Source organism: Nyctibius grandis, chromosome 1, assembly GCF_013368605.1.
Source record: "Nyctibius grandis isolate bNycGra1 chromosome 1, bNycGra1.pri, whole genome shotgun sequence".
NCBI classification, from domain to species: domain Eukaryota; kingdom Metazoa; phylum Chordata; class Aves; order Nyctibiiformes; family Nyctibiidae; genus Nyctibius; species Nyctibius grandis.
Genome location: NC_090658.1, coordinates 33804761 through 33831172, shown reverse-complemented (window position 1 = coordinate 33831172; position 26412 = coordinate 33804761). Strand labels below are relative to the sequence as shown.

The following is a 26412-nucleotide window of genomic DNA, read 5'->3' as shown; positions in this document are numbered from 1 at the left end:
TGCTGAGAAGACATAGTCATGAGGTTTCATAAGCTCATAGGGAAAAAAGCCTCAGGCCAAACAAGAAACCACCTCTTTAATGCTGATAATGCAGCTACTTAGTGTAAAGCTATGGGACAGCTTTGGTGCTGTTGTGGAAGTTGGAGAAAAATCTGCAATTTCAGTTTTATTTTTGTTTTTCAAGGAGTCTGCTGTTAAGGAGATTGATAGAGGGTTATCTAGGCATTATATTACTTACTGGTTTGCTTTTTCCTCTGAATAGCCCAGGTATGCTTCTTACCTTGTTTTTAAAGTAGGGTTACTAGAAGTGATTGAATTGTTTTTCCCAGCTGAATCTTCATTAAGGCTGACTCTTGTGGTCTCTGAAAAACTGGAATGGGAGCAGAAATGAAGGAAAGAATATAGCCCTTGTGGAGGAAATATTAATATGTGCTAAGTAACTACAAAGAAGCTGTTTTCCAATACTTTTTTATCTATATAAAGCACTTGTTTCCTGGAAAAGGATTTTCAGTTGAAACCATGTGATGATAGGTTTATGCAGAGAATGTGGCTACGAAAGAATGACAAATAAGCTCATAAACATCATACCTTTAGTATTTGCCTTCTAAGCAGGGCTTGTAAAGCCCATTGATGTATTTGATGTACAGTTTGCAATGGTATATTTAGTTTCCAAAATTACTATTAGCCAAGTGAGGCCTTAGCTCATTTTCCATTCTTTCTTTAGTCAGGCAAAATTATTACCGAAATCAGTGGGAGATTGGATAAAAACTCAGTGAGGACTTTGGGATGTGGCTTGTTGATGATAGCCAAATATATTGCAAACAGCTGTTGTGCATTCCTGTCCCCCCAGATACCGTTATCAAGGAACCTCTTCACTAGGAAGGCAGTTTTCTGCCATGTGATGTCTAGGGACTCTCTCCTTTCCCCGGGGGTTGTGTATGCTGCCGGATCTGGTGCCAATCTTAGAGTAGAAACACTGAATTACTCAGTTTTAGGATTTTTCCAGTAGATGGCAGGATTGGCAAGTTCTTGCTTTTCTAACTCTGCAGTAGTTTGTTCGTTGTTGGCTGATGAATTGATATTTCTGGCAGAGAACTTGAAAAAGGAAAGAAATTTATTACTAAAATTTTAATGTATTACACTATGCCAGGTTCAGTTTTGCAGAAGATATTATGCCCAAGAGTATAAGTCATTTTCAAATGAACAGCTCCAGGTTTACTGAATGTTTCTCTTTAACTCCTCAAGTGACATACCATTCGTGCTTGCCTAAATGGATTAAAATAACCTCAAGACTCAGCCTAATTCAACTAAAGCAATATCATATTTAATGTTAATAATATTCCGTACTTTATTATGCCTACATATTACAAGAGCTAGAAAGGATGTGTGATGTTATTACCGACTATATAGTTTAACAGTATCTGTGAACTTCGTATCATAATTCTGCTTTAGGATTTCCTGAACATTTTTTCCATCGATTTGGCAGTTCTCAAAAACTAAGTGATTTAGGGTCTTAAATTCAGGTTTCTAAAAGGTCTCTGTGTCTGTGCCCTGAGATACCTAGGCATCCAAGTCCTATAAACATGGTTTAATAAATCACTACACATCAAATGAACCATAGCAACTGTCCATGACTCTGTTCTTAGCCTGCAACAAATGTAAGGTAATGTGACTTAGTGTGATCATTTTTCATTGCTTTCTTTTCATTGAAATAAGCTTCTTTGTTTTTTATGTGCCATGAACAGAATGTATAATTTTATAATACTGTGAGTCAGCTAAGTATTTTAAGCTGGAGTAGTTTATATGTTTGAACTATTTTTTTCCATTTAATTTAAATGAAAACTATTCTCCAAAATTGCTAAATCCCCATTTTAAATGGGACTTAGATCCAGATCCATTAAAAAAAAAATAGACACTGCAGGTGTGGCAGGGTTTGACCTCTGGGGATCTCATTTTCAAGTGGATTCCTGGACCCAGGACAATATGCCAAAACTTGCCTTGGAGTTCTCTCGGAGAGCTGGGCACCTAAGTATTATTAAAAAAAATACTTAGACTGAGTGAGGTGATGCCCAGAATCAGGAAATTAACATCACTGTGCACAGAGATGGACCTTAAACTCCTACCCTCTCTCTGTGGCATTACAGCCAGACATTTTTGTCTGTGGGATGAAAACTCTTCTGCAAGTTAAGGAAATTCATAAGGAAGCTTATAACTATTTTTTTGTAATGACTCAGAGTGCTGCTTCCATATAAGAGGTTAACAATTATAGCACTAATCTAACAAATGAGTCCCCCAGCTTGGCAGAACTCAAATCCATGTTTTACGTATCCCAGAGATTTCTTTAATCCCTAGGCTAGACGGATGGCCTGTATGGGGATAATTTGCATCCTTTATACTGAAGCTCTGATAATGTTTCTATTGCATTGGAAGATACATTGAATCATAACAAGATGAAAGAGTGTAATTTTGCTGTGCAGTGGTACGCTTAGATGCAACTCGCTCCTAGCCTGTTCCCAGAAGCCAGGACTCTCCTCCTCCTTCATTTGAGTGTTAGATGCTGTTCCAGTGATAAGAAGAGAAAATTTGCTAGTACTGCTGTAAATGTAATGGAAAGTCATTATCACAGCACAGGGTGGGGGTAGTGATCCCCCTCTGTGTGTTAAGCCTGAAGGACTGGACATCTCAGGATGCTCAACAAAGCCAGACAAAACCATAGCTGACCTGATTTAGTGTGAGGATAGTCCTTCTTCAAGCAAGAGGTTGGTCTAGAGACCTCTCGGGGTGCCTTCCAACCAACATTTGTGAAATGTGTAAATAGGCACTCCTGGATCACAGTTTTGGATTTAGATGGACATACAATGTGAGAAGTCCTGTCTCTTTGCCTAGCTCCTAAGCTCTAACATTATTCAGGTTCTTTTGACAATGTATAATTCCCATTTTAATTCTGAATCTATCTGATCAGCTCCATCAAGCACATAGGGAGAGGAGCTGGAGAGATGATGGGTGTCATGGTATGAATGCTTGATTCGCCAGCTGTAGAAAAGCGGAAAATCAGGTAGATTAAAACAGAAAGTGTAAAATTTGAGGGTGTGCAACCTCTGTAATGTTAAAAAAACCTCAGCTGCAGTTCTCCAGTCATCAGAGCCTTGGACGTGAGGGGAACAGATGTTCTGTGTAAAGGCAGGCAAGATTCAAGCTGCTTAAAATCTGAGCATTTTAGTTACAAAATCGAATTTGGCCTAACTTGGAAATTCATAGATAAATCATTCAAGTTAAATTGTTACTAACAGAATGTGAAAGCATTTGAAATGTCATTAATTAATGATGTTATTCCCAGATTATATTTTATCGTCATATAACACTGTGGAAAATTGGCACGAATGAAAAATGATTACGACAGAAAATGCTGCAAAATATGTAAATGTTTCCCTTGTTTCAGATAGCATTAATATAGAGAGTAAATTCTGCAATCCAGAACAATAAATGTTAAAAAATCTGATGCCCAAAGTCATTGGAGAACATGAAGAGTTATCTGAAAATGTCTCCAAGGGAATCTAAAGTAACAGGAAGATCTTGAAGAAAAGGCTGGAAAGGCAAGGAGTCTGAGATTGAGTGTACTGTGGGGCTTGCTGGAATAGCACAAATGAGATTCAGTAAAAGGGAATGAGTGAGGTTAAGAAAGATCTGACTGAATTAAAAAAGGAATGCATTCTTTCTGAGGGAAGGAAAAAAAGGCTAAATTTTTTAGAAGATTTGAATAACTATCCACTATTTGCTTGATTGAAGAACAGTTCAACACCAGTGAAATTAAACATTCAATGTGAGAAGTAACATGAACAGACAAGGATCTGATAAATTTCTTAAATGGAAGTCAATGTGGGAGAAGACTATATGAGAATGAACAAAACACTGTGCTTGAATTCTGAAGTGGAGCAGGCATGGAGTGCTGAGCCCAACATGCATTTTAAGACTTTTTTTGCGGACTTGACAGGTACCCATTAAAAGACATAAATGTACATAAAGTATGAGTTGCAGTTAGCACCATAGCCTCATGGTAGAGACAATATGGACAAGTAGGGTATTCTGTTTGAAGTTTGAGGGATTTTATTAGGCATTCCTTTTGAATAAAATAACTTCCTGATGATTATTTTAAGTTCCTCTTCCTTTCTCTTTGTACTGTGACTCTAGGATTGCTGATTAGGCTCTTTTCTATCTGAAATAGAGATGGGTCATTCTTTCTCCACTTTGCACAGTAGTTCTCCATTTTAAGTAATATGTTCAGACCATATGAGATTTAATATTTCTGCAACCTTCATATGAAAGACATATGCAAAGATAAATATAGTCTGGAAACCTTCTGAATCTACTCAACAGGTTAATGAGCCCGAGTCAGTAAGCCTCTACAATATACAAACTACTGGTTTCAGCTATTTTATCAGATATGGTAATGTGATTAACCAGTTCAAGAAATTACCTATCTTATGCAGAAATATTTTTTCTCATGCCAAACCCACTGATAACCCTTATGTCACCCTGTTCCCCACTTCAGCTCCGTGGTCACTGAAATCAGTGTTTTGCTTCTTACTCTAGTGGGAGTAAGATCAAGCCAATGGCTTTCAAGCCTTCCTGACTGAGGCAGAAATGCTCACTGTTCAACTCTTTTATTAACACAGACTCATTTAGACACTTAACAATTCAGCCATTTTTTTTCAATTAAAAAAGAGACGTTTGGCCATGAGTCAAGTGCCTTTATATGTGTGTATCCTTCTTAAGCCTCAAAAGGATTACTAGCTTCCCTTCTCTGTTATTTCAGTTATAAATTGATGTAATATAAAATACAATTTGAGGCTATCACATTCCCTACCCAAGGCTTAATTTTGTCTAGTAACATGACTAACGTGTGTCAAACAATAACGATCCACATGAATCATGCACTAGAAGGTGATAAAAAGATTTTGTTCAAACACATATATAAATCTCAAGAAAGATTACTGAATATACCTGTATCATTTGTATGCTGAGATAGATAATTTATTACTTCTAATCCTGAAGATTGTATTTATATCCATTCACACTCAGGAGTTTGTCTGAATGGTTTTACTGTATACCTCCTCTGTCAACAGCAGTCTTAGATTTCTGACATGTAGCCCACTAAGTTTTAGATCTTATATCTATTGAACACACCTGTGAACTGAATTCCATCTTGGAAATAGGTTTTATTTACAGCACATTATATCACATATATTTTATGTCAGTTTCCGCTTTTGTGACCAGTTATTCTGCTGGGTGAAGATAGCAATATAATTTCAGAGAAAGAGATTGTTGATTTCTAGGTGAGTTAGAAACAAAGAGCCATTTGTGTCTTGGGACTGTGTAACCGAGAGGAGCAATTGTAGCCTGGACTCATCCTACACAATTATGGGAACTGGTAAGTAAAGTTCCCACGTCAACTAGGGTCAAGGAAATCCTTGGGAAATAAATATTCTACCATTTTATACTCTTAAAGTCTGTGAAACTGGAAACTTCTACTCTAAAATGTTATTGCCTCAAGTAGGGGGAAAAGTAATTTTTCATGCACAGTGGGATGTTAAGCCTGCAGCTCCCGCCTCACAAAAAGCAGAAATAGTGTTTCTACTTCCATATACATCACACTGGAAATGTACCTGTGTAAAATATGTTTAAACAGCCTAACATAAAATAAGATCAACTTTCTGGAACTCTAAGGAGGAAAGAGTAGTTAACTTCAAAAGACCATTGCAAGAGTATTGATAGAGATGGGAAAACAAAACTATATTCATCCTGACTCCCTCTACAATTTAAGTTCAAGAAGATGAGTGTTCTGGGTCTGTGATATGTATGCAAGGATCATCCAGTCAATATGTCCATTACTTAGACACAGAGAAATTGTTCATTATAAAGAACATGATTTTTTTGCAAGAGACCATGTGGAGCAGTACAGGACTCTGAAGTAAGCTTGGCAGCTGAAAGCAACCGGGCACCTTCTCCACTTCTATTCAAAATGCTAGACACACTCTTCTGAGACCTGTCCTCCAGTAATAAACACATATGGTAAAGGCCTTTAAAAGAAAATTATTAAGAAAACAGTTATGCAATTTTGCTTCTGAGCTAGAGCTGGGGAAGGAGAAATCACCACTCCTGGAGGCCAGTCTCCCATTGCGCCCTGGGCATTGTCGTATGTTCTTTTTAATTCTAGCTTAGACTGCAAAAGACTTCACTCTCCTGAGCAATGCATCAGCACACCAACTGGAAATTGTTGTTCCCAAAAACAACAGGGCAGAGAGGTTGTGCAAGAGGTCCTTAGTTCAATTCAGTACAAATTTAAAGAGAGAGACAGTCATGGATTGCTTGAGCTAATTTGGCTGACTATGCTAAGCTAGACCAAAATTGTTCTCATGTTCTGTTCCATCAGCTTTTCTGTGGGACAAGTAACCTTCAGCCTAAAACCAGAAATGAACAACTCAGATTAGGCCTAAAACCTGCCAGTCATTTGCAAAGCAAATAGAGCCTAAGTCTTGAGAGAACACAGAATAAGAATTGAAGAAAAGCAGAGAGGACTAGAGTCAGTTTTCATCAGTTTGAGATATTTGGAAATGCCTTTACTATAGATACATGAAAGTTTACAATAAAAATTAGAATATATTTTACAGTTTTAAGAAAAAACAGTATTCTTTATTTAATGGTATGTAGGATATATTATGTTTGCTGCAAAGCAGGAAACATCATTTATGCAGAGTATTGTTATAAAATTGTAGATAAAGCCACTCATCAGAGAAAGATTAGCTGTATAATGAGAAGGAGGGAGAGAGAGAGGGAGAAAAAGAGAGCAAGAGAGATGTGGGGAGGGAGAGAGGAAGAGGGAAGGAGAGGACACCTCCATTATTGTCAATGAATATGGAAACCTGCACATTCAGGCATTCAGGCATATGTTTTCCTGCACTCTGCTTTGCTTGAAGGCTATGAAAGATCTATTACTGCAAATTTAAACTAGAGGTTTTGAAATCAGAAATGACTGATGATGAAACAACCAATAGGATTACATTTTTCTACTGTAGAGGATGCACCAGTGTTTTACAATATCCAATGCAGTATCATTGTGGAATAATGTGCTGCGTAAATGTAGCACCAGGACATTTTTCAACAGCAAATCTATCTAGGCTATATATTAAATCATTTTTTAATATTTTTTTTTTGTTTGCACCCCCCTGAATACATTCCAAAGGAGATACAGTCATATAGCAAAATTGACTCATAACAGGTTTGCTTTTCTTACCTGTTATAGGGTCCCTAGTGACAGGTTTCCAAGGTCCCAAGACCAACAAATCAAAAGAACTGAGCTACAATAAGCTACCTTCAATCTGATTGCAAAATAACTGATTTGATAAAAATTCATTTTCTACAGAGTCATTTCTCTTGTAACTGGAAAGGTGGTGTTTGTGATATTTACAAAAGCATTAGGGTGAACTGCACTTCCACTAAAACTGCATTTTCTGATAAGTAAGTAAGGAAAAGAAAAATGACCAATTTACCTGTTAGCTGATAGATATTGCGAGGATTTGATAAACTGGGGATAAACGGTTGCAGCATTTGGTGAGCTAACCATCTCTGGCTTTTCCTGCTGGGTTTAGATTGAAAAACAAAATTATGTAGGATAGGATTTTTTGAGTGCTTAATATTGGCCTACAGGTCTCAGCAATAACAAGGTAGGCAATGACTCATTCAGGAAACACAGAGTCTGAATCACACAGTATTTCCTTCACTTGGGCAAACACTCTGAACAAAGAGAAAAGTGTTTAGGATTGGTTCAAGTATTTTTAAGCTCAAGTTACAGGTTTTTAATATGTAACAGCATGTGTTCACCGATTTGAGTTTCTTAGGGAACTCAGGTATATAAATAGGTCAAGATGCAAGAAATCAATCCCAATTATTTTTTCCAGTTTTCTAATCTTCTACTGATGAATCATGAGAGGCTGAATCCTGGACCTCTCCTGTTAAGGAATAGAGAAAAATGTGCTCCAGTGGATTCAAGAGCATTGCTTTCAGTGCTTTGAAAAGCCTAAATATTTAGACAGGAGAGTGACTAAAACATTATCCTCTTTGCCACTAAGATGGTTAGGGATTTTAACCTGAAAAGTATTTTGCAATAATAACTTAAAGTTAAGATAGTTAGGTGGCACTTTATGGATAACTGTGTTCCTCGTGTTAAGTTCTGTATTTACTTTAGGCTCTTTTCTTAAAAATACAGTTTAAATTTATACTCATAAGAATTAAACAAAATACTGGCTAAACACTTCTTTGTTTATAACAACTTTTCCCCAAGGAGTAAATCTTCTCTTCCAGTTAATAATAAATGATAGAGGATGGACTGCACTGAGCACTCTTTTTCATTAGGCTGATGTGCATTTCATGGTAGTGCTTTGCTGTGAGATGCCATGTCATTACTTGGAAGACATTAAAAAAGTGTCAGAATGGGGAACATAAGAAAGATATGTTGTCATTTCAGTTGATCCCCCTCCGGACCGTCTTGTTCTGTCTCCTGTGTCTGTGAAACTGTGTAGCTCTCAGACTGTGTTATGAACTTCTAATACACTTTTAAAAATGACATCTTTTCAGTTCGTTTTTACATGAGTCATTAAATTAGAGCACTTTGTTTCTGCTGGGTTCTTAAACAGGCAATGATGGCAGTGGTGGGCCTCAGCTAGCGAGTGAGGGGACACACGCTCTGTGCTGAGAGCTGCTGACCCTCTGGGAGCGTAGGAAAGCTGAAAAGTTACTGGAGTCTTTGCAAACAAAGGAATCTAAAAACCAACTATGTTTTCTGGGATTTGTCTGTATTATAGCTATGATTGCCATCTTCTAATACACACGTCATAAACCTGATGAAATCATAGTTCTGCTAGCAGTAAAAAAGACTATTTTTTCCAATCATCTCCTCTATTTGTTTTACGTTCCTTCAGAGTTTTTGGCATTTTGAGACCATTCTTGGCTTTCAAGAATGTTTGGGGGAATGTCCAAACAGAAAATAGAGCAGAAAGCAAGGGTTTTGCTTTGTTTGTGTTAGCGTCATACAAGCGTATTTCACATTGGGTTTGTCTAATTTACATTGGCATAAGCACAGGTGAATCAGGCTCCAAATCCCATCCTTCATACTCCTTTCTATCTAGTCATTTAACTACTTCTTTAAGAAATGATTGAAGATGTTGCATTTGCATGAAAATGGAAGAAATATGAAGTGATTTCATACCTGTAGATTTATTGCCTTTTCAGACCACCAGACTTCAAAGTCTTTTTGCAGCTTCATCTTGACTTTTTTCATCAGAAGCTGCAGGTGCTCAATCTCTACCTTCAGCCCTTTCAAGCGGTTGAACATTGTTTTATAACTAATACGAGAAGAAAGTGTGTTACAGATCTTCCAACATATATCTGAATAAAGCTTTATCCTATCTAGAACAGGTACAGATTTAAACTACAAACGAATATATAATAATCAGAGGATGCAGGTGACATAGACAGTGGTGGCAGGAAGAGACATCTCATATTTTATGAGTTTCACTGGACAGTAAGTACAAGAAACTTATCCCACAAAGCTTTTATTTTACTAGAGAAATTAGTTGAAATTCAAGTGGGATCAATATTGATTAACAATTAAAATACAGGTTCAATCACATATATCAATTCTTTCTTTTGATTTCTCAGCATGTTACCATTAATAAACAACTGGGCGCCAGAGCTTGGATTCAGATAGGAGCTGAGACTGATTCCCCTTTCAGATGGAAGCTTCATTAACAAGGTCTCTTGGCTAACATATAGTTAGAAATTTACCAGTAGTATGAAATAGCCAGAAGTTTCCTCACAGATTGCACATAACATATACGCTAGCAAATTACTTAGAAATGATATCCTTGCATCTATTTTCTTTTATCCTCCTGGCTACAGTGACATTAGAGCAAGGATTGGTTAATCAATGCATATTCTGCATATTATTTACACTTAGTCAATCCTGTGTAGCCTAAAGGTTTTCCTTAGTTCGAGGAAGGCAGGACATTTCTGAATCAAAAAGGCTCACAACACATTTGGATTCAAACAACAAGTTTCTAACACTAATCCTCAGGGAGGACATTAAGCTATTTTTATTTATTTGTAGCCATTAGCCCAAGCATAAATTTTCCTCACTCATGTACTGTGGCATCTTACAGACAAACCAACAGAATATACACAAATATAAAAACTATTAGTGAACCACAAAACTGACATTTTTTTAAATGTCAGAGAAAGCCCTGAGGGTAGCTGTGTGTGCAGAACTGTAATTGCAATATACTATCAATATAATCTATCTTCTGAAGGATGGCAGAAGTCTGAGACAGAAGTAATACCTTTTTTTTTCTTCTTCAATTTGCATTCGAAGTTTCTCTTCTACTGGATCTGGTGTATTTAGCTCTTCAGAAGGACTGGAAATAGCTATAGGAGAAATGATCAGATGTAAGCAATGACCATATGATGTCAAAAAAAGCAAGTTTTAATCAGAATAAATATTTTTTAAGAGGTAGGTAATGAAATGGGGGTCATTAACCATTCTCTCTTCTGGAAATGTTTCTCAAAGTCCTTAATTTAGGCCTTACTTAGTATAAGAGACACTTGATAACTAGTGATTTGAATTAAGTTGCTTTTAATTTTTTTTTCTGTAAAGACTGGAATATTCATTTTAGATATGAATAAAAGTGAGTTTGCCAGTCCATTTTAAAAGTTTGTCTTTGGCATAAAACCCTACCAAATGCACTCAACCTGACAGTTTTGGCTACAAAGACAAGACCAGAACAGCAAAGTCGTCGTGAAAAGAAGATAAAACAGTAGCTGTTGCTGGTGCCCTAGAAACTGAGTAACAGAAAGAAGAGTAAAAGACAAATCCTGAAGGAGAAATTAACTTTGGTAAGCAATAAATTCAGACAATTAGTATAAATAAGGAAAATGTCCTGAAACTACGAGAGAAATTTTTTTGAGGTAAAGGAGAACTGAGGAAATACATTAAGAGTGGCCTAAATTAACCTAAGAAGGCAGCTTAGGATTTCTGTATCTTATAACAGATCTACTTAGCTTGCAATACACAATATGCTTATTCTGACAGATGGCAAAACATCATGGGTTATATGTTCAGCAATGAAAGGAAATGTAAAGTTACCTACTAATATTGCAACAGTTTCTATTTCTAGGATGAATGAGAACAGTTTAAGCTTCCCAAGAAAACACGTTTAAACTTTTTAACTGAAGAAAAATGAAAGAAACAAACGTTCTGGTGTACAATACATTCAAGTTTCCATCCTGACTATTATTTATGCCAAGAAAATAAATCCTACATCAACCTGTCACGAGGGCCTGAGGGAGTGCACCCTCTCTTCAAGGAGAGGAATTCTGCCTGGAACAACAGGGCAGAAATGACCCCTCTCTGCCTGTCAGCGCGCCAGCTGAAACCATTAATCTTTTGTTGTAGTACCCTGTAGCTTAACACAGATGAAGCTGAAAAGCATTTTATTTCATTTAGAGTACTTAGGTTAGCCATATTAATACAGACAGCTGAGGGGGACAAACCCCATGAACAATTCTCATTTCATGTATCAAAAGGCTTTGCTGGATGTGCAAATTACAAAAGAAGGATACGGTGAAGACTCTTGTGGTGGAGAGGGTACCCTCAAAAGGTTAAAAAATAAACTGCTTGGAATGTTTAAGTGAACACGCAAGCCAGGAGGTGCAAGTGTCAGGCAGAGGAGATGCTACAGCAGCGGCATTATATAACAAGTTCTACATGAACACAATGGATAATATGAAGGTCATCATAATCATGCCAGAACCTTTGAGGAAAGCAGTAAACCTTTGAATGATTACAGGGGATCAGGATTTTCTGATTTGTCAGATTTCATCCTCAAGAGAAGGCATAATGTGGGAAAGCGCAGAGCTACACAGGAAACTTGTGGGAGATACTCACTGCACAGCTCCTGAGGCTTCACACTTGTTCTGACCTTCATGAATATACAGCATCCAGGCTTCAGAGAAATGTACTCTTGTGGAACAAACTGAAACGATTTAGGGAGTTACTGCCTCCCAAGTGAGCCATGCTCACAGACCATGTGAGCGTCCTGAATATGTTTCCGTGTGAAGCCAACCAGACTTAGCTTGAGCTGTCTTCAGCAGTGGTTAAAGGGGACTCTCCTGAGCACACTGACGTGTGTTTGACCTATTTGCACAATCTGTTATGTGTCTGAGTTCAGGAGGTAGCAGCTCTAGCCCCTTATAATGAAGGGTAATAATACAGAGTGGAAGACAGTAACATCTTAAAATATTAATGTTGTTTCTGAAGTGAGGACTTCCCTACATGAAAACATCACCAAATTCTGCTAGTCATGACAGAGTGATGCAAGGCCATAACATTGCAGCTTTCCTTCCCTCATTTATTTGGGCATCTAGTTCTTGGAAAAACATTTTTGCACTAGCTTTGAAAGGGCTGCCAAACTTATGTAGAATTTTGTCACTTATATATAAAAACCCCAAGAAAAATGTTTTTCTGCTGCTGATTACATGCTGTAGAATGGATTATTAGGTTGCAAGTTACCTTCAGTAGTAATAATAAAGCTTTTTATATGAGACAAGTACCTCTATCACACAAAGGCCCCAGCATCCTCAACCCTGAATACAGCTACGCCCATTATCTCTAGCAACACGCTGGTGATGAAAGCAAGGAACACAGCTGTGGGCAAGGTGAGCAGCACAAAGTTCTGTATACATACAGAACAGAAAGAGATGAGCACACTGCAAGCTGATGGGGCCCCAGCAGCAAAAATAGCACTGGATGTTTCATCAAGTAAATGGCTAAAACTTAGACATCCATCACTGTGTTCCAGTCACAAAAACAGAAGAGATCTGACCGCAGTGTCAGGTGAAGTCCAGTGGTAAGTCAAATCCAGGAGATGCCTACTTGGGCACTGCATTGTAAGTTCTCTGATGTCCTTTCCCATGCTGTTGCAGTCTCTGCTTCAGCTTTTTGTCATGCATGCTCATTGCAACAACATGCTTGTGAACTGAATAGCATTCTGCTCTAAGGACTAGACCTTTCTGAATCTGGCTACTGTAATATATACAGATGAACACACGGCTCTTTCCTGATGTTCCAAGCAAGAGATCTATGGTCTGGTGGAGAGTATTTCAAACCTTTTGTTTACTGCTGCTTCTGACTTCTCCTCCTTCCCTGCTACTTCTTTTCTCCCCTCTCCCCTTTACCCTTCCTGAACCCCTGCAGTGGCCCTCTTTCTGCTCATGGGCTCCTGCTGCTGCTGTCTCACACCCCTCTCCTCCCACCAGCCCAGGCAGTTTCAGCTACAGCTGAAGATAGGAAGCTAAGGCAGAGGTTACTGGCTCATTGTATTTCATGTCTAATGTTAGCATTCTTCAGTAGGCAGGCTCAGTTATTTTAAAATAACATGAGAGGGACAACTGAGTGAATAGACAGTAAAACATAGCAAGCGTAATATTTACTCACAAATTTAAGATCGATACCTAAGAAGAAATACTTTCTTTTTGCTACAGGTTTTTATTCCTCTAAAGAGTTTCTTTTTATGGTATACATCTGCCTGCCCATGCAGGAACAGAAAACGTTTATTAAAACATCAAATCCTTTTATCTATGTATTAACTGCATATATACAAAGTACATGTAAATTATCAAAACCTGAAAATTCACAAGACCAACTTTTGCCCATATACATTAAAAAATTCACAATGCATTAAAAAGCGCAGAGGTGCTACTGCTGAAATATTAGCTATCAATCAGATATAATTTCTGCAACTGCACAGAAGAACACAAAGTGGTATCTGCTTTGTTCACTCAGGGTTAACATTTAATTCATTGATTGATGGTTTGTCATATGAAACTTGATTGTACAATCTAGCTATATGCTTTTAGTGCATCAACTGAGATGAGCCATTCAGCTGATGTGCAATTATCACGTGCACCTTTTCATGCCCCAGTGACTTCTCCTGGGAAACAAATGCAGTTGGTGCAATTTGATCCTGGATAATGCAGACCCAGGTTCCAGGGGTGCAGGGGAGGTATGACGTGCATGTTTAGGAAAACATTGCCTCTGTGTATACTAGAGGTTTCTGTTGGCATACCTCCATCTAATTCTGTACAATAGAGTTATTTTAGCAGAAGTCAGCAACATACTCATAAGGAGTATTAGTTCCTTCACATTAGTGTAACTGCACATACAGCTGAGTGGCAAAACTTATGAATCCTACGTTGTGAAGTCTTTTGTTAAGAGCACAGAGTCACACGATGTAAAGAAGAGATTTTGAGGAGATGTTACATCGGGTAGTGAAATAGCTAGCAACTCTTACATTTATCTTCAGGCTAACTGTTCTTGTTTCATCTTCAGATACATTTGGTGAAGTGAGGCACAGGATACAACTGATATCAGCTGCCTGCTTAGAGGAAGGTGAGCTCTGCATGAGTTGACACTCAGTTCATATCATAAAGGTTCGTGGTTTTTTTTTGTTTTTTTTTTTCATAAAGAAGATTGTAAGAGGCATTTTAAGATATAACGATTTTATTCCAATGAAAGGGCCAATTTTGGAGCATAGGAAGTAGTAAATTTTACAACACATTTCACATCACCAAATCACACAGTACCAGAAAGAAATTATAGCACCTGCTAACCGGAATCACTATTTCAAAGCAATATGGCAAGCACGGACAAAAAAAAAACTATTTCTAGCATGAGATACCAAGTGTTATCACCATAGTTTACTTCAAGCTGGCAACAACTTGAATTACTCTGGCAGATTCTTATCTACAGTCAGAAAATTTTGCAAGAAACTCTCTGTGACCCTGAACTTTATACTTTCTGGGGCACTCATATATTTCTCGACCTGAGTGTATCCTAGAAGTCAAATTCCTAGGGATTTATTGTTTTGTGCCTCGAATAACATTGTGCCTTGCCCTCCAGCTGTACTTTTGCAGTCAAAGATTTTAATTTTTTCACTGGATAGTCTTGTGTTTATCTGCTTAAATTTATAGCCTCTTGAAGGTACCAAATTTAGAATTGACTTCAGTATCCAGTTAATATTTTTACTGCTTTATTTATCAGCTTTGCAGCTTTTGGCAAACTCGGGCTTTAGTGCTTTCAAACTGCAGCATATGCTGTTATTCAGATTTTTTTTTTTAAAAAGAACTAGCCATGCCATTGTTGTTCAGGATCAGCTTACAAGTAATTCTCCCCTTCTTCTTTCTTATTCCTCCCCTGGGCTGTGTCAACCTATGTTTGTCACCAGGCACCACATGTGTACCTTACACGAAAAGCAAAGATGGGGTATGTCACAATGAAACTCAGGAGAAGATGAAAATACCCTGATGTCTGAAGAGTTTATATTGTGGGACTTAGATAAATTTACGCCTTATCCTAATTTAATAGATTTTTTAAAAATTTCAGCCAGTTAGTCATGAGCATATATTGAAACAAACTGTCCTATTTTCAGCACTTTCCAAGTTTGTGCATGTGTGGGGGATTAAGGGCATGTGTATTCTGTTGATTTTTATTTTTATTTTAATCACTGAATTTAGTAAAAGGGTCCATCGGTATGCTGCTTTTCTTTGTATCATTGTATTGTTTATTGTTTTACTGGCTTAATATTGGCTCAAACTGACTTACTTCCAATGCACACCTGGAAAGCGGAGCTATTTTTTCCAGTCTCTGTGAGCTGTTTTGGCTAAATACAAACTCACAATTCAATTCCCTCAAGTTTCTCCTTTGAAACTAGTCATCTATATATTTGCTTCTGAAAATACATGGCATATGAAACAAGGCGTTGCCTTCATGTCAACTGCAGTCAAGCCATCAAAGTTTCTGAAACCATTGTGGCTAAAACTTCTCTGTTGGTTTCCAAATACACAAGTACAATACACTGAGGAAAAAAAAAAGCAGCTTCATATGTTCCATACGCACCAGTTGAACTAGTGGAATAGTAACATAGCTAGGTCTTAGTCAGGAAACCCCTACTAACTCAGAATCTTGCCTAAACTTAATAAATGCATTTTACCATTTGATTACATAAGATTATTGTTGCATCACTTATCTTGTTCATAATATTAGATAAAACCATACCTGATATTTGAATGATCTTTCTCTGCCTCCCAAGAAGGGGTGTGGTTTGTCATCCATAAATTTTGAGGCTTCATTAGCATTCGTTTCTACAGCATCCTGGCTTCTATCAGAAATAGAGTGGCCAGCAGGACTAGGAAAGTGATCGTCCCCCTGTACTTGGCACTGGTGAGGCCGCACCTCGAATACTGTGTGCAGTTTTGCGCCCCTCACTACAGGAAAGACATTGAGGTGCTGGAGTGAGTCCAAAGAAGGGCAACAAAACTGGTGAAGGATCTAGAGCATGAGTGTTATGAGGAGTGGCTGAGGGAACTGGGCTGTTTAGTCTGGAGAAAAGGAGGCTCAGGGGAGACCTTATTGCTGTCTACAACTACCTGAAAGGAGGTTGTAGTGAGGTGGGTGTCAGTTTCTTCTCCCAGCTATCAGTTTCTTCTCCCAAGTAACAAGCAATAAGATGAGAGGAAACGGCCTCAAGTTGCATCAGGGGAGGTTTAGATTGGATATTAGGAAACATTTCTTCACCAAAAGGGTTGTCAGCATTGGAACAGGCTGCTCAGGGATGCGTGGAGTCGACCATCCCTGGAGGTATTTAAAAGACGTGTAGATGTGGTGCTTAGGGACATGGTTTAGTGGTGGACTTGGCAGTGCTAAGTTGAACGGTTGGAACTTTATGATCTTAAAGGTCTTTTCCAACCAAAATGATTCTATGATTATATCCAAGAGCTTTCATGGAACAAAAAAAAAAACCCTCTTTGCTAAGTTTTGTCATGCTCTTCTTGAAGAAAGAAAGGATGGATAATACTTCTGAACTTGATTGCTTATCATGAAGCTCAGACATCAGGAATACACTGCCACCATGTGCAGACAGGCAGTTGCAATAGACAGCACCATAACTGTTGTAAAGGAATGCCTGGTCACTTGACTGAGAATAATATAGCACAACTTTACAGAGAACAAGAAATATCTAAGGGTGCTAAAGGTGCAGTCACTTTGAGACTCACGGAGCGTAGAAGAGATACTGAAGCTTAGTGCATCCTATTTCTTGCTGGGGATTCTCAGATAAGCAGGATGTACAGTTCTCAGTTCTGAGAAGTGCCAGCCTTACTGTGCATGAAGCAATATACGTAGGCATGCACAGTAAATCCTGTGCTTGCAGGGCACATTTAGGAGTGCAATGCACACAGCAACTGTGGGGATCAATTCATATAGTTCTAATGTTTTCTAAAAATAATGGGTGTTTTACCTGCATTCTGTGTGGAACTCTGGCTGTGATTGTCTGTACAAACACTCATGACAATGCACAAAAGCATTTATTTCGGACTGTACACTGAATTTACAGCAATGTCATTTGAAAGAATATTAAGGAAAAATGAGCATACATGTTTTATATTTAACTGCTTCTATTTCAGCTGTGTGTAGGTATAGATGGGTTGTGCAATTGATGTGTCACTTCAAGTTAGACAATAAAAGAGGTTTTGACCTGATTCAAGAGGTGATACTAAGCAAACAAATGTATATGGTAGTATCACCCTGAACAGTTTTGATCTTTCTGCTAGAAGGTATTAGTAAAAGACCTTTCATCTGCAAGAGAGAAGTAGAGGAGATGGAAAACAGAAAGGAAAAACACACCATTGTTGGTGAAATCAATACACTATGAGCATGGGGTTGCACTGTACAGTGTTTAGTTTAACCCTTGCCCTGAATAAGACAAAAGGTGTTGGACCTGAAGCACCTCTATCATGGATCTGATTTATTTTCTGTGCAAATAGCAGAGAATATGTGCTAAGACCCCACCTCAGTTAGGTGTACAATAAAGACCAAAGTACTACAGAAGTTTTGTTTCCACTCTCCCACCTGGCTACTCCATTAGTCCTCTAAAAGAGTTTCATGAATGCTTTTTTTTTTTTCCCCCAGATAATTTCTGAAGCCACAACCATAGGATTTCATGTCAGCATGAATGTTATTCTTTAAGAAGATTAATTTTGATGTTGTTTAGTGTTCTGGCATATGTGCTAGATCAGGGCCATATACAACTTGGGCAGTTGTGGGTACCAGATTATGTTTCTGGGACCCTCTGTCCCTGCTGGCCACACTCATAGCCCACATTGAGTGCCAGACTTGCTGGTTCTCCCACGCACATACACATCAGCTGCAGAACAGCAAGGCTGTCTGTGCTGGGCTACCAGCTCAAGAAGGTGCAAGAAGTATATAGGTATTTAGGCATTTATCATAACTCAGACAGCTCTTTCCTATGACCTGTGAAGGAAAGGACATTGAGCTCAATGTTCTGGCAACTGCTGGCTGAATTACACTGTACTGTATACTGAGAAGAGACAATCTTGACATATCCAGAAACAATTACAACTTATCCACAAGATTCTTATCTGGAGAAGTATATCCAACATCTACACATTTGTGGGATATTATTAGCAACTACTTGTTCCAAGTCATTATTTTCCTTGATCTTAAACATGCAAAAATTTTTGAGCAAAGAAGTAGTGAATTAATTTCTTTTAGCCATTTCAGCAAAACGTAAAATGGAAGAAGTTTTTCACCAGATTTGCAGCTTGTTCTGAAACATTGGATATCACATGAGCCATGCTATTTCTCATTCACTCCTTGTCCTGCGCTTTACATGATCAGATGGAAATTGCTATTCTAGGTCTGACTTTTACCTTGAAAAAATTAAAGCAAATACAGATGTGAAAGAGCTCCATTTATTGTTTATGGTTCATTAGATTACAGAACTTTTGTTTGTTACAAAGTGCCCTCATGGAGGAAACTTTGACTGATACAGAACTAGTCAAGCTGCTCAACACACCTACTGGACATGGTCAGAAGAAAGAAGTTTGCAGCACCTTAAACTGTAAGTTACTTTTAGTTATCCTACCATATTTTTAGAGCCAATAGAGAGAGGCTACTCTGAGATATACTGAAGCTAGAGCAGACAAGCTTAGGCCTAGAATCAGTAGATGGTGTGCATAAAACCAAAATTATTTTTTGCTCACTCCACCTGAAGTCCTGTCTTAGAATTACAGAATTATTCAGGTTGGAAAGGACCTTAGAAGGCTACGTGGTCCAACCTACTGCTCAAAGTTGGGCGAAAACTGAATCAGACTAGGTTGTCCAGACATGTCGTGAAAAACTCCAAAGGCAGAGATCCTGCAAATTTCTCTGAGGACTTCTTTCAGTGTGTAACTATCCTCATATCACCTTTTTCCTAATACCTTAATTTTAGTAAACCAAATTAGAGAATTGAGAGCTTCATCTCCAGATTGTCTTGCTTACTTACTAGTCACCAGAAGGAGTCTTTAAATAATGCAATTCACACTGAACTTTTCAGTATTTCAGAAGAAATACTTATTACAAGAAAGCTTACAGAGACCACAAGCTGTTTCAACAACAGTGAAATTCTAAAGTCACTGTCAACAAAACTGAGAACTGGATAGCTGTGCTACAAGTTCATGACTTCTAATAAAAATATCACTTGGTCCAAAGATGTCTTAGCTCTTTTTTGAGATCTGATAAGCTGAAGTGGAGTGGGTCACATGGGAAGCTTAATAGGAACACACGAGTAACCTCAGAATTTTCTGACAGTTTGGGAGAACATTTTTGCAAAGATTTCCAGCACAGATGCAGTTCTTGAAGACACAATGAAAGAGAAAACTCATGTCTGCCTCTATAATTTAGCATTGCACCTAGTAAAACCTGCTAAAAAGAGTAATGGAAAAAACACAGCAACAAATAAAACTATAAAACACCGTAGAAAGGCTGAAGAAAAACTTCGTGAAAGAAAGGTCTACGTGTGCTTGAGGCCTGAAGGGACAGGTTTATGAAGTGTCTTCTTATTAGAATATACTCCTACAGTTTTAAACTTCATTCCTACATAATACTGGGAAAAACCCAAGACATATTACCAAAGGAGAAACCTCAAGTACTGCCAGCAAGGAAATCATTGCTGCTTGTCTAGCTGCTGCTTCGAATCCATGGTTCTTTTTCCTGATTGTGATCATCTTTATAGAACAACTTGGTACATACAAAAATACAAAAGCTCTTCAAGAGCTCAGAGTTTTAGCCATATACTGTGCTGATGTGAAGCACAAAATAGCATGTGAAACCAAGAGAGTAAGTCTGTTATGTTGTGTAACTTCACGGTTAACACAGGCTAAAGTCTACGCTTTTTTCCTCCAAGACAAACCTGGAATAACTACAATGACTTAAACACATTGCAGTCACAAGAAGCTATAAGGATCCTCTAATCTGCTTACAATATCATATATAACTACTTCCATATGTTTTCAAAAACTAATTGTCCATCAGTATTCCAAGCATTTTCTTAAAAACTTTTGATTTGATAAATATTTCTAAAAGCACTTCATATGTTACAACAATTGCACAAAGCAAAGCAAATTCAAAAGTATCGTTATCTTTGTCAGAGTAGAACTCTCATTTTAAAAAAGCCAAAGAGGCACTGGTTTCTGAATTTTCAGCCAGTTTTGCTGTTGATACCTTTGTCTTACCAATAGTAAAAAATCATCATCCTTTTTTACAAGCACAATCTTACCAGCTTTCTGTCAGTCTCAGAATTCCAAAAATAAACTTTAATGCAAAGCATTTCTGACTTTTTTCCTTTGAAACAGGAAGACTGATTAAACCCATCACTAAAAAGAGTGACCTTGATACCACTAGAGGTCACCCTAGGAATAAAATCAGTGCCCTGCATGCGCAATCGCAGCAAACTTTTACACCACCTCTTGCTTGAGATTTCAAGCACAAATATCTAGAACATAACACACAGAAACATTGTGCATATCAAAATTGTGAATTTCTAAGAGAAAGCTTTCCCTTATTCTGAGGCCATTGCAAACTGACTACACTGCTCTTTTTTTTTTTCCCTAAAAGTAGCATATTTTACAGACTGGAAATACATGAACTCACCTATACAGTTTTAGAGGAAGCATCCTGGGATGCCTAGCAGCACTGGGGACATGTTGCTTTCTCTCTTGTAAAAAAAAAAAAATCTTAAAATTCTGGACTTCAAACAGGTTATTTCTCTAAAGTGCTTTATTTAGCGTATACATAATATACCATTTTTCAGCACCAGGAATGATGGTCTTAAAACAGGCCATCTATTATTCTCCATGGACTGCGTTGGATTTGTGTGGGAAAACACAGACTGCCACTTGCCTCAGCTTCTGTCATTTTCTGATTGAAAACACTCGTGTCTCTTCATTTCATGGTATTAGTACAGATCAAGACTCTCCTGCTTCACATGAACAAAGTTAAAAGGCATCTCAGTTACAACATGTAAAGCAGTGAAAGAAACTGAGCTCATTTTATTTAAATATGGATTTATTTAAATAAGAGATTAATTCTGATGCAAACCAGCAGTTTGGAAGTGCTATATGCTTTCCATTCACACAGATTACAGCAGATGAGTTCAAGACAGTTATTAATTATTAGCCTAATTAATGTTATAGATGTATGTAGGATGCTGCTATGGTTGCAGAGAGAACTATCATACACTTCCTAAACATGCCCTATATCCTCACCAGATAAAAACCATGGTGGCCCAGCCTTTCTAGTGGCATGGGCTATATCAGAAGCATTCAAGGTCAGATTGGATAGGGCTTTCAGCAACCTGATCTTGTGAAAGATGTCCCTGCCCATAGCACGAGGGTGGGACTAAATGATCTTTAAAGGACCCCTCCAACCCACACCATTTTGTAATTCCATGATAACTCACTCTGGACAAATGGGAGCAGCAGTTCCCAATTCTACCTCACCAGATATGCAGAAATGCGTTAGACAACGTATTTGCGTCCCATCAGGTATAGGATATATGGTAGTGGCAGCTTCTTGAGCATCACGAACTAGTGCATTGGAGGAATAGTTTCTTTGAAATTCTTTCCTAACACTGGTTGGATTATTTCTGCAGTAGTACCCTGATGCATTATACAGCACCATCTGTCCCTGCTTTATTCTGGTACTGATCATGTTGTTCTTTCACTTCTAATCAAGGAAGCTGAGGAAGCAGAATGAAACACACTATAAAGAAACACATAGCAGGGCAGGAACAAGGGTATAAACTGATACTAATATCTCTAAAACAGGTATGTAACTTTGAAAATGTAGGAAAAGATGATGTAGACAAAGCTATAGAGGGAACAAAGATAAGGAGAAAGCTCCCTATTTTTGCTTGAAACAAATGTGTGTTACAAATCCAAATATAAAAATAACAGATGCCAAAATCCTAACTCTCAGGCATTTGCCACTCTAAATCAAATGCAGGTACGCATTTTCAGGGATTCAAATATATCTGTTATTTTCTACTCAACTAGCAATTTTATTTTTCATGAGGAATGGGCTTTTTCAAAGGAAGTTTGTTCAAAAAAGAACTTGGGAAGCTCTTTGAATAACAGCAGAAATATGAAATCTTACTTCTAAAAGCCAAGTTGCAAAACCCAGGAAAACAAGGGGGTTTTTTTAACAAAATGCTGATAAATCTGGGCCTTCATGCTGAAATCCTTACAAAGGATGCAGATTCATTACAAAGACACACATTTGCCATCTTTACCGATGTTAGATTGTACCTCTTTATTTTTTTTCTTTTCATATAGCTCTACAGAGACAATAGAGTTGAACAGAAAGAGAGAGATTGATTTGGTACCAACAAACCTCCCCAGAAGCAGAAAGGTTTTGCCATCTCTAGATGTTTTCAGGAGAATCCCAAAAGAACTGATAGGTTGCTACTAGCCTAGACTTCAAAACTTACATAAAAAGAGAAGGGAGGCTCATGGAGAACAAGATGAATAAGAAAAATATTTGAAATGGAAAGCTGCAAAACTGCATTTCAACTAGACTAGTAAAGTAACTGCAATTATCGATAACGAGGTGCATGCTGTGCTAAAGATGCTGCACCACTGGCCGCAGACTCTACCATTCATGTTAATTTAGAAAATATGTTTTTATTGCACATAATGAATGAGCCTTCTGTATATGAAGCTTTGTCAGGATCTGTTTGAAGCTGACTGAACAGCCTGGGGGACCTGTAGATTTACTAAACATTTCTGCTGACACAGACAGATTAGCCAGGAATATGTTTCAAGGTCCTCCCTAACTTCCGGAACCGACCCAACAGAGGCCTCCACTGAAGATGTAGCCGAATATGCAAAACTGTGGTAGTCTCAGTTCAGTTGCTTCTGTTATGGAAAGTTATTGTACAAAACATGCCTTTGCTAGCATGACTGCATCCCCTTAGAAGTATCTTCCCATTACAATACGTCATAGGATTTCTTATGTCATCAGGCAGGTCCAACTTAGGATTCAGTCTTCCCCCAGTGATGGTGAATATTATTATATCAGCCTGATTGGCTGTCTGTAGTCATGTTCTATCAGTGTAAAACTGGAATAAGATAATGAAGAATCAAGTCCTGTATTTTACCAAATTGCTAGTTTAAAGCATCTTAAGATAATGCTTCATCGGAATCATATAAAATATGTATTTTCCTTCTACAACATTGCAAATGCCAGGGAAAGCTTTTGTTTCCTCTCTTTTCTTCCATCTTTTCCACCTAGAAGCATATTGTTGACCCAATGTTTTTGCTTTGTCAGTACTTCAATAATGTGCACATTATTTCATTTTAAGTACTGCCTAGAAAATGCAGTTAAGCATGTTACTCTGAAAGATCTTACTGAATAAAAGAAGTTATTTGCATAATAAGGTATTCTTACAATTAATAAAGATGAAAGTCACAATGAGAGTGAATACTTGCAATTTTACACAAAGTATTTGATGTTTCTAGTTGTGTACTGAAAAACATGGAGCACTCCCTTGTCTCCAATGAAACCTCCCATCTCTTTGCGTCCTTTGTTAACTCCCAGCATATGGTGTTTTAAAAGAGATAGCTAAGAACAATGGGCTAAGTAGTGGAGTTTTCCTTCAACAAGAAATCCACATCTTAAGCATAGCCATGAGGGAAACAGATCTACACTGTTTAAAAACCGACTAGAATAGCTTCTTAAAGAGTTTTAACCATAAAATATTTTAAGGAAAAAAAAAAAGGCAGCTGGAAGATGTTAACTTGGTTTCTAATTGAAACAATGGTGTGTTTTATTTCATGTTGGGATTTCAACAGACTCTTAATTAGACTTTTTACTATGCAGTTTTCATTTAAAAATATCTTGATGACATTCTGGTGATCAAGAAGATCCTGGGAGACTTGACACCTGTTACTCCTTGGAAGAACATTCATCCAAAAAGGCAGTCAGGCAAATAATACTCCCCAAGTCATAGAATAAATATTAAGTCAAAATATCCAGAGTATTTAAGAGAATTACGAAGGGGAAGAAAAAAGTCTGGAAAATACTTTGTGCGGTCCAGACTCAGTTATGATAAGCAGATAGCAATGCTCAAAACAAAAACCTACAACACATGGGTTGCCTGCTATGTTGTGGAATACTAATAGAATATTTACAATGTGAATGTACAGCTGGTAAAGTCACTACACTATGTCATTTCCTAAGGATGTGAAAAAATTACACTTACCTATTTTATGAAAAGCAGCTTAGATAGTTATTGAAAACAGCATTTGCAACACAATTTTCTAAATAGTAAGAAACCAGTATACAAGACCAGATGTTATCATGCATACAGTCAAACATACAGTCTGAATACATCACTTCATTTTTTTGAAACACCGAATAGGAAATTCTCATAAGCAGCATTACCATGATTCATCTTGATGTAACTTCTTAAAGTGGCATAAAATTAGTAAATAGACAGTATTAAAACCTGGAGTGAACTGAAGAAAGAATTTCGTGTTATACTGAAGGTATCACCTTTAGATTGAACCTCAGATACCAGAATAGAATAGAACAGAACTGAACAGAATAGAATAGAACGATTCAGTTCAGTTGGACAGGACTTACAACAATTGTCTAGTCTAACTGCCTGACCACTTCAGGGCTGACCAAGTTAAAGCATATTATTAAGGGCATTGTCCAAATGCTTCTTAAATGGCATCGACCACCTCTCTAGGAAGCTTGTTCCAGTGTTTGACCACCTTCTTGGTAAAGAAGTATTTCCTAATATCAAGTCTGAACCTCCCCTGGTGCAGCTTTGACCCATTCCCGCACATCCTGTCACTGGATACCAGAGAGAAGAAATCAGCACCTCCTTCACTTCCCCTTCTCATATTGATCAAAATAAACCAAGTTTGAGTCCTGGGCTTTATGGACATGGACAGCATTAATTTTCAGTGCTGATTTTTAAATAAAAATAAACAGATACAGGTATAAAATAGTAACATCATCAGCAGAACTTGAGATGCATGGCTAAATTAGAAAGGGAAAGGGCAAACTATTTTGCTACACTGCAGTGACTTATTTTCCTGACTTTTGGGAGAAAAGAAAGCCCCCCCATTTTCTGTCTCTTATTAAGATACAAATATTGTTCTCTGTGCTATGTATACATAGAAATAAAACCACCAACTGCAATCTGGTCTGAGTTAGCTCCATCTTTTATGTAAAGAAGGTCCATGAAAGTACATTTTGGGATTCTTTTATGGATCTAAGGCTTAAACTGTTATTGCCCCAGTGGTTTTCTGTCACATTTTAGCTGAAGTTTACTATCCCAAAAGTGGAATTCTCATATGAACACTGCTAGGCTGTCTCAGTACAAAGTCAGTGGAGTCAGCTTAAAGCATCTTAAACCAAATTTGGATGACTTTACACTTATGCGAACAACTTACATAGACATTTTTAGCTTCACAGCTGTGTCAACAGAAACTGCAAGAAATAACTTCTCAACTTCTATAACTAGATGCGAAAGAAATGACCTGTATATGCCTTTAGTCCTTCTTGGAATGAGAAAAATTAAAAAGGATGTCAGACAGATTGTGGTAACATGGCTAGAAGCTCAGTCTCAGGACAAATCAATGTCTGTTAGTGGGAATTCAAATTAGAGTCATCAGAAAGCGAAAAAAAAATAACCTAAAAATGAAGAGAGCTTAGATGTCTCTCCTCTTGTTTTGGTCACCCTGAAAAGAAAGCAAGCCAATACCAAACCCCCAAACCTATAATACTTCTGCATACTTTTCTCACCACCCATAAAATCAGATGCCTTTTGAGCAAAATCTCTGGCAAAGTTCACAGAGTCCATGTTCTTTATGGTATAGACTACTGTAGAAATATTGTGGCAAAAACTGTCACACAAAATACAACCTGCCCCACAAGCAGATTCAGCCCTGGGA

At 37.7% G+C, this 26412-nt stretch overlaps 1 protein-coding gene across 1 annotated transcript in view; it reads right to left on the bottom strand.

Moving 5' to 3' along the window:
• KIF6 (kinesin family member 6) overlaps positions 1-26412 on the bottom strand; it is a 165257-nt gene that overhangs the window by 5001 nt on the left and 133844 nt on the right. The window contains exons 17-20 of the mRNA XM_068400006.1: positions 10392-10476; positions 9261-9398; positions 7548-7640; positions 281-370 (exon numbers count right to left, since the gene is read on the bottom strand). Of these exons, the coding sequence (XP_068256107.1) occupies positions 281-370; positions 7548-7640; positions 9261-9398; positions 10392-10476 (406 nt within the window). The remainder of the gene's footprint in view (positions 1-280; positions 371-7547; positions 7641-9260; positions 9399-10391; positions 10477-26412) is intronic.